The sequence below is a fragment of the Neophocaena asiaeorientalis genome, unplaced genomic scaffold (genome assembly GCF_003031525.2).
Source record: "Neophocaena asiaeorientalis asiaeorientalis breed wild unplaced genomic scaffold, Neophocaena_asiaeorientalis_V1.1 scaffold828, whole genome shotgun sequence".
NCBI classification, from domain to species: domain Eukaryota; kingdom Metazoa; phylum Chordata; class Mammalia; order Artiodactyla; family Phocoenidae; genus Neophocaena; species Neophocaena asiaeorientalis.
In genome coordinates this window covers 2,539,965-2,559,396 of record NW_020175443.1, presented here as the reverse complement: position 1 = coordinate 2,559,396, position 19,432 = coordinate 2,539,965, and the positions used below count along the sequence as shown (strand labels likewise).

General features: G+C 45.1%; 1 protein-coding gene across 2 annotated transcripts in view; it reads right to left on the bottom strand.

Annotated features, from left to right (window-relative positions):
• Positions 1-19,432, bottom strand: part of SLC5A1 (solute carrier family 5 member 1) — a 53,673-nt gene that overhangs the window by 19,995 nt on the left and 14,246 nt on the right. For both annotated transcript variants that reach the window (XM_024768030.1, XM_024768032.1), the window contains exons 3-7: positions 12,113-12,217; positions 11,452-11,511; positions 10,166-10,270; positions 2,308-2,413; positions 1,143-1,223 (exon numbers count right to left, since the gene is read on the bottom strand). In XM_024768030.1, coding sequence (XP_024623798.1) covers positions 1,143-1,223; positions 2,308-2,413; positions 10,166-10,270; positions 11,452-11,511; positions 12,113-12,217 — 457 coding nt within the window. The remainder of the gene's footprint in view (positions 1-1,142; positions 1,224-2,307; positions 2,414-10,165; positions 10,271-11,451; positions 11,512-12,112; positions 12,218-19,432) is intronic.

Genomic DNA, 19,432 nt, shown 5'->3' with positions numbered 1-19,432 from the left:
CAGACCCCTGAGGACCACCGGGGAAAATCAAATGGAAGCTCTTGGAAAACATAGCATAGAGAGAGGATAAGAAGCTTCAGAGGACACACAGAGAGCATAGGCCCCCTTAAAAATAAAATGGCATTTTATGTCCTCCCAAAACAAGTACCTCTATTTGTAGGGTTTCCAGTCTTGTCCTTAGGATTTCATAGACAAATAAAATTTCAAAACCGAGAGGACGGGGATTACAGAGTGGCTGATTTTTTTTTTTAACATCTTTTTTGGAGTATAATTGCTTTACAATGTTTTGTTAGTTTCTGCATATAACAAAATGAATCAGCTATATGTATACATATATCCCCATATCCCCTCCCTCTTGAGCCTCCCTCCCACCCTCTCCATCTCACCCCTCTAGGTGGTCACAAAGCACCCAGCTGATCTCCCTGTGCTATGCAGCTGCTTCCCACTAGCTATCTATTTTACATTTGGTAGTGTATATATGTCCATGCCACTCTCTCACTTTATACCAGCTTCCCCTACCCCCACCCCCACAGTCTTCTCAAGTTCATTCTCTACATCAGTGTCTTTATTCCTGTCCTGCCCCTAGGTTCATCAGAGCCATTTTTTTTTTTATTCCATATATATGTGTTAGCATACAGTATTTGTTTTTCTCTTTCTGACTTACTTTGTGGCTGATCTTTTAAATTTTACCAAATCAGGAGATAAATAAGAAAATGGTCCATTCATAAAAGAAAGGACATTTAACATCAAAATGTAGATGACATAATCTGAGATTTAAGATGCAACATTTAAATATATTTAGCCTAATCCTTTTTTAGTCCAGTTTCTCTGTGGAGAGAAGACCTCTCGTGACATCAGTGGCCCACACTGGGGCCCACTGGCCCAGACTGTCTAGAGAGGGCAGCAAGGAATCCAGGTATTGTCTGGGCCGGGCCCTGCCTGAAACCTCCAGGGCTAGGGAAGGTGTCCCTTGCACACCCACAGTGACTGCCAATCTAGGCCAGTCTACTCCCCTGGGGAGAGCAGAGCATACCGAGCTCACTGTCTAGGACAGCAGCAGACAGGGAGGCTGGACTCGTTTTTTCTCCCTGGGCCTCTAACTCTGCCCCCCCACCTCCTCAGCCTGCCCCAGCCCCACTTACCAAACCCAGTCAGGATAAAAGACCCCACCAGCATGATCACCGTCTGCAAGGTGTCCGTGTAAATCACAGCCGCCAGGCCCCCTGAGCAAGCAAAGGAGACAAGGCATCTAACCTCAGGTAGGAGGGCAACCTGTCAGCCCACCTCGTTTCCCCACCCTCACCCCCACCCGCACTCCTTTCCCTCTGCACACCTTCTGCACCCCTCAGTCTGCCTTCCTTTCCTTCCCTCCCTTTTCCTGTTACAGAGGTCTGCCACCCAGCATGTTCCAGTATCTCCACTTTTCACAGAAATGCTGGAAAGGCCTTGGAGAGAGGATGTTTCTCCCTATTTGAGGACGGAGAGCTTGATGTGACCACTTTAAGCCAGGAAATGGCTATGGTGAGAAGCATCTGCGCAAACAAAGGCAGAGAAGAGCAAAGAGCTGACATCTCGACAAGATGTCTGGGGACATAACCAAATCAGTCCACTCTCTCTTCTCTCAGGCCATCTGAGTAACTTCTTATCCCCAGCGCCATGGGGCTCCAGCTGGGCAGCAAGCTCCATCGCTGGCCCTGGCTCCCCTAACTTGTCAGAGCAACCTCTGCAAAGGTGCCCCATGGTCACTAGTGCCGCCGGCTTCTCCAGTCACCTCTGGAGCCTTCCTCTAAGGTCTCTGTGTGTCACTCCCTCCCTTCCTCCCTACAGTGCCTCCCAGTCCCTGTCACATCAAATCCAAGGCCTCTGTCTGGCTTCCAAGGCCCCTGTACTGTGACCCCACTTGAACTATCAGGTCTTAGCATCCTCTACACCCCCCACGCTCAGCTACCTCCCATTGATGCCCCTCCTCCAGCTGAACTCATCTGCTTGCTCACCCTGCCCCGGCACTGCCACTCCCATTCCTGACTCCATTCCCTTGCTCCCACCTCTCCCTGAGCCTGGCACTCCCTCCCTGCTTCTCCCGACTCAGCCAAGTTCTCTCCACAACCTGCAAAGCCAAACCCTGTCCCACCTCCTGTAAGAAGCTGTCCTGACTGTTCCCACCAGCACTGGATTTTTCTGGGGCCACCTACAACTGTTTCCTTGAACTGTTTCCTGGGTGGATCTCTTCCTTGAGAGGAGAAGCCACGTCTTCACAAGTGCCTAACCCCAAGCTGGGCTTGGGCTGAGTCATTCGAGGGGACTCACCTGTGATTGTGTAAAGGGCAGTGATTACCAGTAAGATAAAGATGGCCAGGTACAGATTCAGGCCCAAGGCCAGGTTGATGAATATGGCCCCAGAGAAGATGTCTGCCTGGAAGAAGAGAAGAGGTGGGGTTGGGGAGAGAGGGGCCACTGGCTGCAGGGTGCACGGGGCCTGGCTGAGGCACGTCAGCGGCAGGGACAAGGGAGGAGAACTTGGAGGGGTTAGCAGAAGCCGACTCCCAAGTAGTGCCGATGCCTGTGATTTCCGAGGCCCCACGTTGGCCCACACCCCTTTGCCCTTTGGCTGAACTCCCACAATTAGAGGTTCATATTTTTATCCCCAGTTGAGAATATGAAAGACAAGTAGTGTACAATTCCATGTATACAAGGTTTCTAAAATAGTCAAACTCTAAAATCTGAGACTGGAATGGCTGTTACCAGGGGCTGGAGGAAGGGGGAGTTATTAATCAACAGGTATAATGTTTCAGTTAAGTAAGATGAATAAGCTCTAAAGATCTGCCATACAACATCGTACCTAGTCAACAATATGTATTATACACTCAAAACCTGTCAAGTGGCTAGAGGGCAAGCTAAGTGTTCCTACCTCAATAAAATAAAAATAAAAACAAAAGGAGGACTTTCCTGGTGGCACAGTGGTTAAGAATCTGCCTGCCAATGCATGGGACACAAGTTCGAGCCCTGGTCCAGGAAGATCCCACATGCTGCAGAGCAACTAAGCCCGTGCCCTACAACTACTGAGCCTGCGCTCTCGAGCCCATGTGCCACAAATACTGAAGCCCGCGCACCTAGAGCCCGTGCTCCACAACAAGAGAAGCCACTGCTATGAGAAGCCTGCGCACCACAACGAAGAGTGGCCCCCGCAAACCGCAACTAGAGAAAGCCCGTACGCAGCAACAAAGACCCAACACAGCCAAGAATTAATTAATTTAAAAAAAAAATGATATGAACACCTGAGAGTCATGCTCTATTCCTAAATTTCCCAACAAGATTTATTCAAGATGATAATAGATATTACATGATAAAAAAAAAAAGAATCCCATAGTCAAAGAGGTCTGTGAAATACTGGATTAAATAAAGTTAAAGCAGTTTCTTTACCACACAACTTCTCTGAGCCTCTAATGTACTGTGAATCCCCAGGAGGAAAACATAGTAAATGACCCTTCACAAACTTATATAACTATGGAACTCTGTTTGCCAAGGAACAACTATTAACACCTTGAGGTTCCTCCCAACCCACTTTGTAGACTGCTGCTCTAAGCTACTATCCTTCATTTACACCTCAGTTTAAAAGGTTTATCTGATCTATTCCCAAAAGCAAGTTTGAGTGCTGGAGTCCATGAGAGGGAAACCCCGCCTCACCCTGGAGTGGAAAGAAATGTTAGCAACATCATAATTTTATCTCCTCTGCACAGATGGGATCCATCTTGACTCAGACACAACCAGAGCATCACCACGAACCTCTTGTGTGGCAGGCTTGTTGATAGGTGGTTTTATCTAGATTATCTCATGTAAATTTAGGGAGAATTGCTCCCTCTTCACCCCCCAATTCACCAGTTCTTGATGCAGTTCTTTTTCTCCCTGCCTCATTTAGCTCCATAAAGAACCTTCTACTTGGCTGGATGGATATATGGCTATACACACATTATGTAGTAAAAATATTAAAAAATAGACCAGAAGAATACATACCAGGTTCAAGATAGTGTTTACCTTTTAAGAAGGAAGGAAATAAGGTCAAAAGGGTATAGATAAGCCTTATCTGTTATGTTTTATTTCTTTTTTTTTAAAGTGATAAGCTGTTTAGATCTATAGAATCCTGGTGGTGGTATTAGTATAGTACTTTACTGTATGTTTGAAGCATTTCATTACTTTTTTATTTATAAAAATCAGGGACTGGATAGGGAATATACCACCAGCTTTGATATAAAAGAACTCTCCTCTAATCCTATGAGATCATTTATTTCACAGCTCATCTCAGATTGCTCCTTCTCTAAACTACTCTTACCTCTTAATAAAGAAGAAAAAAAGGAAAGAAGGAAGGAAAGAAGGGAGGGAGGGGAAAAGGGAGGGAGGGAGGGAATAAGGGAACAAGCAAATTTCCCCAGTGCTGCTAAGCAAAACTAACTTGAAGTGAACTAAACAATTATGGTCCTCTAGACCAGGGGTCAGCAAACTTCTTCTGTAAAGGCTCACTTCATACATGCTTTAGGCTTTGCAGGCCATACAGTTTCTTTCCAACCTGCTCAAGACGGCCTGCCGTTGAAGCTTGAAAGCAGCCGTAGATGATACGTCAATTAATGGGCATGACTGTGTTCCAATAAAACTTTATTTACAGAAACAGGAAGTTGGATTTAGTCCACCACTTTGAAAGTCTGGCTGAACAAGCTCCACGGAACTCACAGGGGACAATAAATACAGCTCCAGTCGGAAAACCTCTTAGAGTAACAGTCTCTGACCATAAGCCTTGGGTAGTTTGTTTAGTCTCAGCTCTGATGTTTGAAATCCTGGGATTTTACATGTATTCATTTGCTGCCCATTCTAGTCCTAGTTGTATCTGAGCACCCAGTAGATCTTGCCTGGCAACGAGGTTTGAGATGGAGAGCCCCATTACTCAAATTTCTCTTTCCATTTGTGAGTGAATGAACCAGGTGATAAGCATTCAAAACTTAAGCAAGCTCCAAAGCTCTTATTTTCACCCAAGGATCCAAAACAGATAGCATAGTTGCTATAAAAGTTTATTACAGCTGTGATCTGTGATAATAGCCCCAGGAAATATAAATAGGGACATTTGGTCATCACATGTAATTCATAAAATCTGAGGCTTTACCTCAAGTGACTGTGCACATTTGAATAAGACAGATAATGCCAGGAAATTTTACAGAACAGAATGCTTCTCTGAACTTGGTAAGGCAGGGTGCTGGGGTGGAGTGGGTGGGCGGGAAGGAGCCTGTAAAATTCAGGATTACATGGAGGAATAATCAAGTCTGGGTCTCAGAAACCAAAAGGACATAGCCACAAGATGGCAACCATAGTCAAGACTCCACACCACCCCTGTTCAATGGCCTGGGCCACATCTGGGACTCTCCATCTGAAATGCATTTCACTTTTTCTCTCCTATCAATTACATGCCCACTGGATCCCTGCATCCTCCCAAAGCCTTCCTGGTAGGTCCCTGATTTTTCCCTGTCTGGACATGGATATCACAAGGCCACTCCTCTCTTCTTACCCATGTCTACACACACACAACAATAGTGATTAATCTCTGTTTGTGTGCAATGTAAATACTTGATTACCTTACTTTGTTAACTAACAATTCTTTCCTTTTGTTCATAAGCCCTGAACTCGTGTATCTTAATGTGAGCTCCTAGCAAGTACAGTCAATATCAGTGTAATCCTTTTAAAGATTTCATGCTCTGTGACCCATGGTGAACCTGAAGTCAGCCAAATTTACAAAGTCTTGCCTGTCTGACCCTTCCCTGTCCTTCCCCACTGCCTAGATGTCCCACCTGCAGATCCCTTATACACCCGGTGTGCAGCTGATGTTCTCCCTTTACAGTCCTCTCAAATCCTACTCTCAGAAACTCATTTAAATTGGAAGGTCACTTAACTGGCTATTTAAATTTTCCCCAAGGTCTTGAATTTTGACTTGTTTGTACTGGACTTAGAAGGCCAGGGGACATAATGTCAAAAGCTTTCGATTCAGTATCAGGGACTCTGCTTCTCAATCTAGTTCTGCTACTGTTTGACCCCACAAAGCCCCTTCTCTTCTCTGTAAAATGGGAGCATAGATCATAGAACTAGATGATCTATCCTGTTATCCTATGCCTTCATCCCATCCAAGCACAGAGCAGAATTGTGAGAACACAGACACTGGGACTAGAGAGACCCAGACTCCAGTCCTGGCTTTGCAATACACTAGCTATGTGATTTGGGACAAATTACTTAACTTCTCTGAGACTCAATTTTCTCCTCCATCAAGTGGAAAATTAAATAAAAATCCCCACCTGCACAGAACTCTTATGAGGACTGGAGATGGAATAAGTTAAGCCCCTACTGGAGACTAAGTAAAGCTATTGGCACCAAATAAAAGGCAGCTATCATCCTTCGTGTGCATTATTCAACGGATTGCTGGCTCTGGGCAGCAGGTGGAGCTGGTAGGACATTGGGCAAGGCCTCCAGTAAGGAACCGCAGAAATCACACAGAAAGGGGGCAGACCATACTAAGTACTGTTCAAAAGTAAAATTCAGAAAAAGCCATCTGCTGGGGGATGGACTCCATCAGGGTCTGAGCTGAGGGAGGCTGCCCCTCAGGTACCTGGGGGTTCCCAAGTCCAGGGAGGTTTAATCAGTAACCTGAACAATAGGTGAGGTAATTGGGAAGGCAGGCAAAGATGTTGAGCAGTAAGATTATTTTTATGACTACTGCTACATCAGCTCCAAGGGCAAAGCTCAGCCAACAGACTTTCACCGACCTGAACTGTGGACTTGGAGAAGGCTTGCTTCCAAGAAAGGGAATCCCAGTGCCCTCCTCTACATGCTTAGTAGACAGGTGCTATCTCACAAGCTGAACCAAGGAGCAAGGAGCAGTTTCCTCACCAACCTCCACTAGTGCCAGGGTCACCTCCCCACCCTCCCACTTACATTCCTTTTCTCCTCTTGTATCTGACCTTCCCTCCCTCAGGAAGCCCGATTTCTCTACCCCTCCCAGCAACTCCCAGTCCAGGCTATGCACACCAGTCTCCAAGGAAATAAGACTGAAATGCCCAGGGTTTTCATCTTGTAATTAAAAACTACCCTGAAGGAAAGGAGGAGAAAGTGAAGGAGGTGGAATCACCACATAGGCAGGGAAAGCACACAGGCACCAGTCAAGGGCAGTAGCACTTTATGTCAGGAAGCTGGGCAGGGAGGGAGCAGTAAGGCTGGGTGTCAGTCCCAACTCCAAGACAAAGCCCAATCCCGGAGCACATGTTCCCACTGAGACCATTCAGTGGGGACATGAAAGTCTCTTCAACAAATGGTTCTGGGAGAACTGGACTTTACTTCACATCATATACAAAAATCACTCAAAATGGATCAAATATCTGAATGTAAGAGCTAAGACTATAAAACTCGTAGGAGCAAACCTAGCATTCAATCTTCATGATCTTGGATTTGGCAATGGATTCTTAGGAATGACACCAAAAGCATGAGCAACAAAAGAAAAAACAGGTAAATCAGACTTCATCAAGATTTAAAACTTTTGTGCATCAAAGGACACAAAAGAAAGTGAAAAGACAACGTACAGAATGGGAGAATATTTGCAAATCATGTATCAGATAAGGGTCTAGTATTCAGAATATATAAAGAACACTTTCAACTCAACATCAAAAAAGACAACCCAGTCAAAAAAAAAAAAGTGTATGCATGTGGAAAGTAATAACATAAAAGTGAAAAATTATTGTGGTAGGCTGAAGATATATATATACATTTCCTCTAAAGAAGCAATAGTCAAATGCAATGTGTAGATTTCATTTGAATCCTGATTCAAACAAATCAACTGTAAGAAGACATTTTTCAGATAATCAGGAAAATCTGGATATGGACCAGGTATTAAACTACTTAAATTAAGAAATTACTATAAATTTTGTTAAGCATGATAATAGCACAATGGTTAAGTTCTTTAAAAGTTAAAGGTGCATTCCGAAGAATTTACAGTGAAATGACATGATGTCTGGGATTTGACTTAAAATACTGTTGGAGAAAAAAGGTGGAAGGGGAGAGATGAACCAAGAATGGCAAAATATTGTTCATTGTGAAAGCCAAGTGATGAGAATTTGGTCCATTAGTACTCATTATACTATTCTATCTCTGCTTGTGTATGTTTGAAATTTTTCAAAATTAAAAAAATTGAAAATGTTATCTAATATTGTTGTTTTCTCACTTTTAAGTAATCAGGGCAATAAAAGCACGAGCTGCTATTTTTTCATTACCCTACCTAACTAGAAGAGAAGGCTCAGTTCAGATCCAACTGACTCAGATTTCAGCCAGGGCAGATCTTTTACAAGTGCTGAGATTGGTCTAATCTCACCTTTAGTGCTAGATGAGGAAGAAAAAGAAAAAAGAGGAAAATTGACGATAGTCAATGAGATAACCCCTCTGATAGAGCAGTGAGTACTTTGTAACTGCTGGCTAAGGGGGAAAGCTGGAACCACTTCCTATGTGAGCACAGAAAATGCCATTTCTCTCTCTGCCCTTGGATTTGGCAATGGATTCTTAGAAATGACACCAAAAGCATGAACAACAAAAGGAAAAAACAGATAAACTAGACTCTATCAAGATTTAAAACTTTTATTCATCAAAGGGCACTACCAAGAAAGTGAAAAGACAACCTAAAGAATGCAGAAAATATTTGCAAATCATATGTCTGATAAGGGCCTAGTATCCAGAATATATAGCCTTCTTCTCTAGCTATGTTAGGGTGCTGAAGCAATCCAGGGAGCTTCTTACGGGTTCTTACGGGAGCGTCGATGGTTCTCATGTTCATCATCATCATAACTTACATCCCAAAAACGCTTCATGTTTTCAAGAAAATCCATTTGATCCTCACTACCACCCAGGGAGGTAAGGAAGGCAGAATTTTTATCCCCATCCTACTCACAAAGAAGCTAAGCTCCAGAGAAGTAAAGCAATATGCTACTGGCCCCAGGTCACTGCTGGCGAGCAGTAGAGCAGAAGCCCAGCTCCTCCACAACCCCATGCTTCCTCCAATTATTCTCCTAGATAGTTTTCTTACCAAGGTCCTATTTTCTTTCTGTTATTCTTTATTCACATTTTCCTTCTTTAAAAATTTTTTTCCACTGTTGCTTTAACCTTTATCAGACTGACAATCTCCTTAGGGGTTAAAAAAAAATTCCAGGCAAGACCTATAAGCGGACTTTTTTCTTCCTGCCATCTTTTGGACTGTCAGGGGGAATATATCTCAGAACTTCGATGATTTCCTGGGTCTTTCGCTTTGCTTTGTTTTACCATCAAAAGGAGTTGACTTGAACATTTTCAAGAAAGGAAAAGAGAAGTAAAGAAGGAATTCAAGCCTTGCTCCAGTGGGTCAGCCAAGAGCTCTGCACAGCTTTCAAACACACCGCAATGGCCAGCCAATCCCTGAGAAATCTCAGCTCTGCATATTGGGGCCTGCAGCTCCAGGTTGGCAGGGAGGCAGGCTAAATGGAAGGGGGTCCACCCCAGTGGCTGGGTTCAGAGAGAGCAAAAATCCCCTGGAGGGTTAGCAACTAAAGGCCCAGGAAGCTGATTCTGAATGAATATAAGAAGGCTTGTGCAGTGAAAAGGACAGTGAGCTGGAGACAGCAGTCTGGGTTCTACTCCTGAGCAAGAATCTCCATCCCCAGAGTTTCTGTTTCCCTGTTCACAAAGGAAGAGGGGAAATCTCTGAGTTCCCTTCCAGAGTTGCCACTGACTGCCCATGTTTAAGCGCATCAGAAATGTCACTTGGAGCCAGATTCTGACCCTGACAGGGCATAAAGGCTTACAGCTACCTCTAAGGTCGGGGCCAGCCCTCAGGCACCCCTAACTCCCTTTTAATCTTCTGTTACAACAGAAGAACAGCTTTCACTGAACCTTCTTGAACCATTTATGTCTTCAACCTTCCCCACAGTAGAGGATAAGGAGTTCCATGTGTTCACTCCTTGATGTGTGAAATAGGACTTTACCCTCAGAAGCAAAAAAGCCTAAGGGACCGAGTTAATGGAAACATATAGCACTGCCCTTTGGTGGGCCAGCATGTGGTGAGGAGCGAGGGTAGGCAGGTTCTGAGACAGCCAGTGCTCAGCCCCTAGGGCAGAGGACTCACCGAGATCTTGGTGAAAACATACAGCAACAGGGACAGAACAGAGAGGTAGACCTGGATCCGCTTGCCTCCAAATCGCTTCCGCAGGTACTCTGGCATCGTCACCACCTGCATGGGATGAAAGGGCGGTCACTGCCAGTCTGAGTGATCAGAAGGCCCAGAGCAAGCAGAGCAGAGGCATCCACCCCGGTGTCAGAGGTATGATCAAGGGTTAACCTTCATTGGTCAGAGAAGTCTGCGAGGTGGCCAGATGTCCCCATCCTCCATCCATTTGCTCATCTCAATCCCACATGCCCTACCACTGCAGAGGCAGCTGGGACACATCCCAGGACATTGGCCCCAGAAGGGCCCAATAAAAAAATTTTTTAATGAACACATGCCTGCACATAACCAAGAAGGCAGATCCTTGCCCTGAAGGAGGAGGGGATAGATAAATAGATAGATAGTCCTATACAAAGCACCTTCTGTGAACAAGACATCATAACCACGGTGGTACCTTTTCAGTGCACCAAAAAAGGTGTCCAGGCTGGGTGTGTGCTTCACCCTGCTCTGCACATAAGCCTTGCCAAGGACTGTGGCTGCAGGCCAGCTCAACTGCTCTCCCAGTTCCTTTCTGCAAATTCCAACCACATTCTGTCTCATGTTCTCAACCCTGAGCCTGCTGTCTCCTGGAATCAGACATGTATCACCAGCAGTCCATAAGCCTCCAGAAGATGCAGAGTCTGCCGGTGCCTTTTTCTTATTGATTTCAGCTCCTAATGTATAGACGTACACATGGTAGGTGCTCATTATATCTCAATGGACAGATGTTGCTAAAGCTCTCTTATGTAAAATGTCAGAGGTTTAGTCAAGAGACCGAGCATGCATTTGGTAGTTGAGTACCAGATGCATGCTCAGCACACAAAGGCTGCTGATGTTTTTAAATAAAGGGAAAATATGGTTCTTTTTCTCATGTTGCTTCTGTTCCAGGGGCCGAGACAGACAGTTACGTATCATGTGCAAATGCACGACAGTGCCTTGCAAGTATTCACCCAGACTGAGGGGATGTGATGCTTTCAGTGCTGAATAGAGTGAGGTTGCTTAGGAGGGCTTCCTAGAGGGACAAGTAGTGGCCAAGTAGATCTGTTGAATGCCCCTGAGAGCAGTCAGGAACTTTATAACCCAGGAAAGAGAGACAAGTCATAGGCTCTTATCCCAGAAAGTCTCCTCTGCCCTCCAGGAGGACCAAGTTCACACAGATATTTGCCAGCAGGAAATATATATTACATAATAACAGAGCAAATACTTACCCCTGCCTTAATGTAAATGGGGACAAACACCCAGCCCAGCAGAACCACCAAAAAAAGGGCCTGAAACCAAAAAAGAGGTGGAGTCAAACCAGGAGGAACCTTAGCCCATCCTGCTGCCTGCAGGGCTTGCAGCTGCTGCAGACCATCCACCCAGCATTTTCTCTTTGGGCTCTGGGCACAACTCCCTAAGTGGCCATCAGTGCTTGGAGAAGGCCTTTGATGCCTGATTGGTCCACAGGAACAACAGTTGGGCAACAGTGGAGAGGAACCCGGGGGGCTGCCCACTGACATCACAGCTCCTTTTGCCTCTTCCCTGGTTTACAGGAGTAAAATACCATTTAGAGAGCTTTTAAAAATAAAAAGAATAATAATAGTGGAAATCTGGTGGTATTTCCAAACCTCTGATATGGCTGAAAGGGTACAGGAGGGGTTGGTTTTTTAAAAGAAGAAAGAAACGCTATCGCCATCAAATCAGTGATTTCTCGTGGTGGAAGGGGAACAGGACCCTGGGGTTCCTGAAGCTGTGCCCCTCATCCATCTGTACTCCAAGGTGGCCCTGGGAGGTTCTCTAACATCTAGAACATCTCTGAGTGTAGACTGAGCTGGCTGACAGCTAGAGATCCTTCCAGCTCCAGGACACAGTGTCTCTGATGTTACTCACGTTCCACTCAAAGCCCCCAATGGCGATGCCTGCAGCTGCTCCCGTTCCTGCCAGTCCCACAAAGTGGCCACTTCCGATGTTACTGGCGAACAGAGAGGCTCCAATCTGGAAACACAAAGAGACGGTCGGGTGAGGACCCCATGCTTCACCAGGACTCTCAGGGGTGGACCAAAGATAGAAGAGACATGTCATCCAAGAGAAGGACAAGAAAGAGCAGAGGCCAGCCAGAAACTTGACTATGCTGGAGTCTGCCGGGACCACTGGTTCAGAAGGCAGATGTGAGGACTTGGGTAATAGCAAAGATAAAAAGGAGAGGACTGCGGAAGGAGTCGTGGGATGTATCCCCAAATCAGATCTCTGTGAGTCCCTTGTGAGCCCAATGCACAACAGTCAAGAAGGCATGGGAAGCTCCACAGCCCGACCGACCTCCTCTGGAAGTCTCCCCAGCAGCGGAGGGCTCAGAAGCAGGACCTGTGCCATTCATCTCTGTGTCCCCCAACACTCCTGACTTGGGACCTTGACCAATACAGGATCTCAGGAAATGTGGACAGTTTTTTTGAAAGAAATCATTTAAAAGGAAGCTTCTGGACATCAGTTACTTGTCACTTGTCAAAGAAGGCAGGGGGTAGAGCCAATAATTTCCAAGTGACTCTTAGCTGTTAAATTCTGTAATCCCATGAGCTCCCAAGTAAAAAGAGATGCTAATAATAACTCTCTAAGTCGATATAGTAGTTTTTTTGGCCGCACCACGTGGCTTGTGGGATCTTAGTTCCCCAACCAGGGATCAAATGCAGGCCCCGGGCAGTGGAAGCATGGAGTCCTAACCACTGGAACGCCATGGAATTCCCTTGATATAGTATTTTTATTTTTTTACAAAGGTCCTATGGATACATGCACAAAACACTGCATTTTTCAAAGATATACATATGTCTAAAAACATAGCTTAGAAGACAAATTGGAAGGACATATACTAAATACCCAAGAGTTGACACCTAGGAGAGGAAAGGAGAATGGGATTTTTGAATAGGAGATGAAGGAGAAAGTATCAGGTGAAACAAGAGAGGGATTTTGAACTGACCAATCATGGTACTGTACCATCAACTCAACCGCCTCTGAGGTCCAAGAGAACTCCAAAAAGTTCTAGAGCTTTTCTGTACCCAGGAGGAGAAGGCATAGCAACATTTGATGATCACCAAACTAGTATAATTATCCCCAGTCTTGCTGAGCAATTGGGGGAGGCTGGTAGTTATTTGTCTAATATCCCCAATATGGTTCAAATTTGGAACAAAACACATATTTCCCAAAAGGCAGATTACTCCAAGAAACTGTCCTAACCTTTCCTCGATATAAAACAGTGGGTGCTTAGTGCCATATGCTAAGTCAGAGGAGAGGGAGATCTCTGAAGCCCAGGCCAGGAGGTCTCCAGAATGATAAGGAGACAGTGGTGTAAGTGCCTTCATTCATTCACTCAACAAATATTAACTTAGCACCTACTCAATGTGTTAAGTGCCATTCTAGACACTGGGGATTCCTGTATGAAAAGCACCACCACCAACAACAAAAAAGATCAGAGAGTGGTTAGGTGCTGTGAAGAGAATAGAGAAGATGTGATAGATAGAGTGACTGCTTTAGTCTGGGAAAGGTCCCTCTGTGGGGTGACCTCTAAGCTGAGATCAAGATGATAAAAGAAGTCAACCATGCTGAGATCAGAGGGAAAGCTTTCCAGCAAAGCAAAGACCACGCCCCCACCACCCTCCCAAGTGAGAAGGTCATCATGGTTGGGAAGCAGAAAGAAGGCCAGAGTGGCTGGAGTATGGTGGGTGGTGTGAGATGAGGTTGGAAAGTTGGGAGGGGATACATCACGTAGGTCCTAGCAAGCCAGGATAGGAGAGTGGATTTTACTCTGTCTGATGGGAAGCCACTGGAGGGTTTCAAGCAGGGGAGGGAAAGGATCTAACTTGTTTTTAAGTATTGCTCTCAAGCATGTGGAGAGTGTATTGTTGGGGGCAAGAGAGAAAACAAAAAAACACGTGGGAGGCAGTTGCTGCCTGTAGGTAACAGGGGATAGCGGCTTGGTCTCAGGTGGTGGCAGTTGAGACAAAGACAAGCATAGAGATTGGGGTACATTTTAGAAACAAAGTTGATGAGCCCTGTTGATGTATCAGACGTGGGAAATGCGAGAAAGGGTAATCAACGGTAACCCCTAGATTCAGGACTTTAGTAACTGGGTGGACGTCATTCATTAAGAAGGGAAACTGTGTACTTTGATTATTGCTGCTTAAGAGTTTAATCTTTTGTTATCTGTACTTTAAACTGTGTTGTACAACATATGCATGCTTGCCTTTGTTAAAAGAATAGGACCCAGTAAGCTTTGCATAAAGAAGTAAATAACCATTGGCTCTGACCATAAGTGGAATTCTCATTGTGTAAAAATTCTATTGATCTAGACTGCATTTCGTCCTCATTATAGCACAAACAGTAAAATGAAAGCAGGCTGTTTAAACACATCCACCTCCTTCCTCTCCTCAGAGCTTGGTGGGGATAAGAGTTCACTTTTAATCAGGATTCCCTTCTGCATGTAGCCTGCCTGTCATTACACATCTTTTTTTTTTCATTTATCATCTCTCACTTGATAAATTATTAAGCCTAATGTTACACTATTAAGAGCATAATTACCAGTAATAATTAACTGCATTAGATTAACCTTAAGTTCAACAATTTCTCTCCAAGATCCCCCCAAAGGGGGACAGTGGGCTTTAAGCAGTTGTAGGCTTTCCTGAGGCAGCCCTTCACCATCTGATGGAATGGGGGCCAGGGGAGCTTTGCGGGTATTAGTCCAGGTTCAGTTCATTTCTATCATGGTCACTACTGTTTTCCAGTCGCTCACCTTGGCCTCATCCGACCTCCCCCGCTTCGCCCCGTGACCTGCACTCAGTCATTTACAAAACCCTGACTCTGCCTTCACAATGGCATAGGCAGCTAGCACTTTTTACATTGCCCTTGTACAGGCTGTCATTGCTTCTTAACAGGCTTCGAGGTGCTCTCCAGTCTCCCCCCACCCACATGACCTCTCCAAAGCACAACTCTGATCAAGTCACTTCCCTATTCAGAGACCCTTCCGGACCGCCAAATGAGCCTGCCAAGCAGTCTTTCCTGGCAGTTCCGGGTTTAAAGATGCAGTCCCAGGAATTCAGCAAGATTTCACACTAAAGGCAGCATGAGCTTAAAAATTAAAGTTTGAATGCTCTCTTGCCCTCTTCCAATCTGGGTGATCATAACATCTGCAAGCCTCAATCTTCTCCCATGACAGGGTTGTGCAGGAGTCAAAGGAGATTATGAATCAGTAATGACACACTCAGCAGACCCTCAATCAGTGTCCTTTCTTTCCTCCAAGAGGACAGTCACTTCACCCTCAAAGACAGTTCACAAGAGCTACAATGGACACTGTTATGGACTGAACTGTGTTCCTCCAAAATTTATATGTTGAAGTCCTAACCCTCAATGTGACTATATTTGGAGATTGGGTCTTTAGGGAGGAAGTTAAGATTAAATTAGGTCATAAGGGTAAGGCCTAATCTAATATGACTGGTCCTTATAAGAAGAGGAAGAGACACCAGTTCTCTCTATGTCTCCGTCTCTCTCTCTCTCACTGAATGTGCACAGAGAGAAGGCAGCCATCCACAAGTCAGGAAGAGAGGTCTCACCAGAATCAACCCTGACAGCACCTTGATCTTGGATTTCTAACCTCTGGAACTGTGATAAAATAAATTTCTGTTGTGCAAGCCACTCAGTCTGTTGTGTTTTGCCATGGCAGCCCAAGCAGGCTAATACATACATCATTGCTTTATCACCTACACTCCTCTGACAGGTTTTCACACCACCCTTCCTCTCACTGGAGCTTGTTAACAATGCTTTCATCACTCTGACTTCCCAAAAGCCCTCTCTGTCCACACCTCACCCATGTTCATGTCCACTTGGGAATCATGCCCCATCTAGGGAGTGACCTATGAAGCATCTTGTCCTTCTCTGTAATTTCCTCCCACATTCCTTCTCAGTTCAGGATTTCAGACTTCCTCTGAAATGTTCCCAGCTTGACCTTGCTTCTGACTAACTTCTTTCCAGGACTTCCTCATTCTCTGATGGGGCTCAAGAAGCCATTCCAAGTATTTAGATGGTTTGCTGTCACAGTGCAAAATGTGCTGGGTCTGACCAAACCCAACAGGTTTCGCAGCATGGTAATTAGGGAAATAATGTAATGTCATTACATTACAAAGAGAAAAAGACTATGTTTTCCTTTGACTTTAGGGAATTCACAATCATAGTTTACTGCCTAAATTTCCTATCCTAGATGGTTGGCAGGAGGGAAAAACCTAGGGAGAAATTAGAGAATCACAGAATCTTCCAGAACTGGATGGGCCCATAGATGTCACAGCTTGAATCCCCTCGGAAACACTCCCTACCCCCGCTCCCCCCGCACCAAGTGAAGGTCAGCTTCTGGATGCGTGCCTCTAGTGACAGAGAACGCCCCACCTCACGAGGCAGCTGAATCCATAGTGGAACAACTCTAATGGTTGCAATGTCCTTCTTTACCTTGAGCTTAAATCTCCCCATTTAGTCCTACTTGTGCCCTCTACAGTGCAACAGAACAAGTCAAATCTCTCTTCCACAAGCTAGTCTTTCCAGTATCTGAGGACAGGGGTTGTACCCACCCTCAAATCTTCTCCAGGCTAAGCTTCTTCTTCTCATGTGTCTGCTCCTCACTGGCAGCCCTTGTTGCTCTCTCTGTTGCCCTCAGCCCCACTTGTGTCCCCAAATAGGTCTCAGACCCTGGGCCTCTAGACCAGTCCAGACATGGGTTGTCCGGAGCTAAGCAGGCTGCCCTTCTTGACTTACCATCTGTTTTTAACATCATGTGGCTTCAAATACTTTTAAACCTGCCTCTCAGCCATGGGTCTTGGCAGTGCTGAGGACGAAGCCAGTCCCTCTTATTCCCATCACTGTCAGAGAATCTGCCTCTAAATTATCTGGACATTTAATAAGAATAGATTTCCTCTCATTGCAATTTAGATTCCTGATAATGTGGTTTGCCTTAACAATACAGTGGCTCTATCACTTAAATTTTTTTCACTTCAAGCCCTCCAGGGTTTGGCACAAATCTGATGTTTTCCCATGAGCCTTCTCTAAAGGGACAACCACTTAAACCACAAGGAAAACAACTGGCCAAATTCATTTCCCCATACCAACTATTAATGTCTGGAGTTGGAAGCTAGCCGGGACTGCATCTACCTCTCAAACCAAAGGCAGACATCAGTCCATCTAGTGATCGCTCCTTCAGTGCTTAACTCAACCCTAGAAATGGGCTCCCTAAACCATGCTACTCACAGAGTGCTCTGCGGGCCAGAAGTAGTGGCTTCACCCGGGAGCTTAGGAGAGCTATGAGTGCTCAGTCCCCACCCCACACCTACTGAATCAGAGAAGTAAGGGTAGTTCTTACACACAGTGAAGTTTGAGAAACCTGCCCTAGACTGCACTGAAAGTCACTGTTCCTCCTTAAACTTGTTTTGACCTCTCTTTGGGAGCAGAAGCCAGCGACTAACTACAAACTTGGGATGCTAAGATGAGGAGAACAAAAAGTTTGGGGTGAAAGAGGCTCTCTCTCCAAAATCCCCTACTGAACTTACGGAGTTTACCATGGCATTTGGGCCACCTAGTGGGAGGCACTGTCACTTCTCTACATGCCAACATATAGCACATGGACTGAAACAAGCTTTGACCAGTCTCACTGGTGAACCCCAGACCCAGCAGGCTCAATTAAATAAAGACTTCCCAAGTATCCTCATGCCATAGCAAAGTTACTGAGACATTTCATACGGAAGTCTACAGAAGCCACTTAAAGTCTTTGTGGGAAATCCTTCCACAATTTGTCTTCTCAAGAGAGGGGGGTTATAAGAGTTCCCAGAGGATGACCTCAACCACCAGAGTCAATAAATATTGCCGACTGGAGGGCTCCTCTGCCCTGCCATGGCATGAAAATGGTAAGAGGAATTACAGGCTCTCAAGGGTCTCTGCAATCTAGCCTCACCCTCCTTCTCCAATCCCAGCAGCCCCTCCACACTCTTCCAAGTCCTGTATGCTCTAGCTAAATCACACAGACCCAGCCTCCTGGATATGACCTGGGCTTTCTTGCCTTCTGCTTTTGTTTACACCATTTCCTTCTGCTTGGAACTCCCTCTCCATCAAGCTCTACCTGCAAAAACACTGTCCCAGTGACCAAAGGGAAGCCCAGTCCCATCTCTCTGCTGACACCTTCCAGAACTAATCTCTTCCTCCTCTGACCTCTTACCCCACCTGTCATCTGTTGCACTCTCCTGGTGCCTGTCAGGCCCTATTTTGGTAACTGCTTCCGTACAAGTGTTGTCCCCCAAATATCCTCTAGCTCTTGAAGAGCATTTCTGCTTCCACTTAGCATAGGACCTTTCTTGCACATGGCAAGTACTCAGTAAAAGTCTGCTGAGTGAGTGAGTGAGTGGGTGGGTGAGTGACAGCAAATCCTTGGAGTCTCCTCTTGGGGAAATGACAGGAACCATGGTGACCAAATGCCTTTGAGTTGCATTTATTCCCACTGGCTGCATGGAGTCAGGACTCTTAATGGGGACATGCCAAGGACGGCTCTCTCCTGAGGAAGAGCAATAAACCTGTCCTGCCAGGCCCACACGGGGCCCGTTAAAGACAGTGGGGCTGACTAGAGACTCTAAACTGCTCTGAGATGTCAAAAGGGTGACCTGTAAGCTCAGTGTTAGTGAGACCAAGACCTCAAGGGGGATCCGACCTTGAGGGTTAGTCCATCAAATAGGCAAAAAATTTTTAATGATAATATTTGGTATTGGCAAGTAAATAGTCTCTCCCACATAGTTCTGATAGAAATGTAATTCTGGAAAGCAGTTTGTTGGCACAAATCCAAAGATCATCTCCTTCCACCATACAATCCTACTTTTAGTATTCTATCTTAAGAAATTATCAGAGATGCAGAGAAAGACTTATACGTAAGGATTTTCTTAGTATGTTCAATGCTACCTTATTTACAATACAGGAAAGTTGGAAACAACATCAATGACTAACAATAGGAAAACCACTGGATAAATTAAGGTACATACTTAGGATGAAATATTACATTGCCTTTAAAATTATAGCTTTGAAGAATTTGTTATGAGGAGATGATTGTGACAAAAATGTCAAATAAAAAAACATACAGAGATATACCATATGATCCCCAAATTTTTAAAGATAGATAGATAGATATAGAGATAGAGATATCCAAAT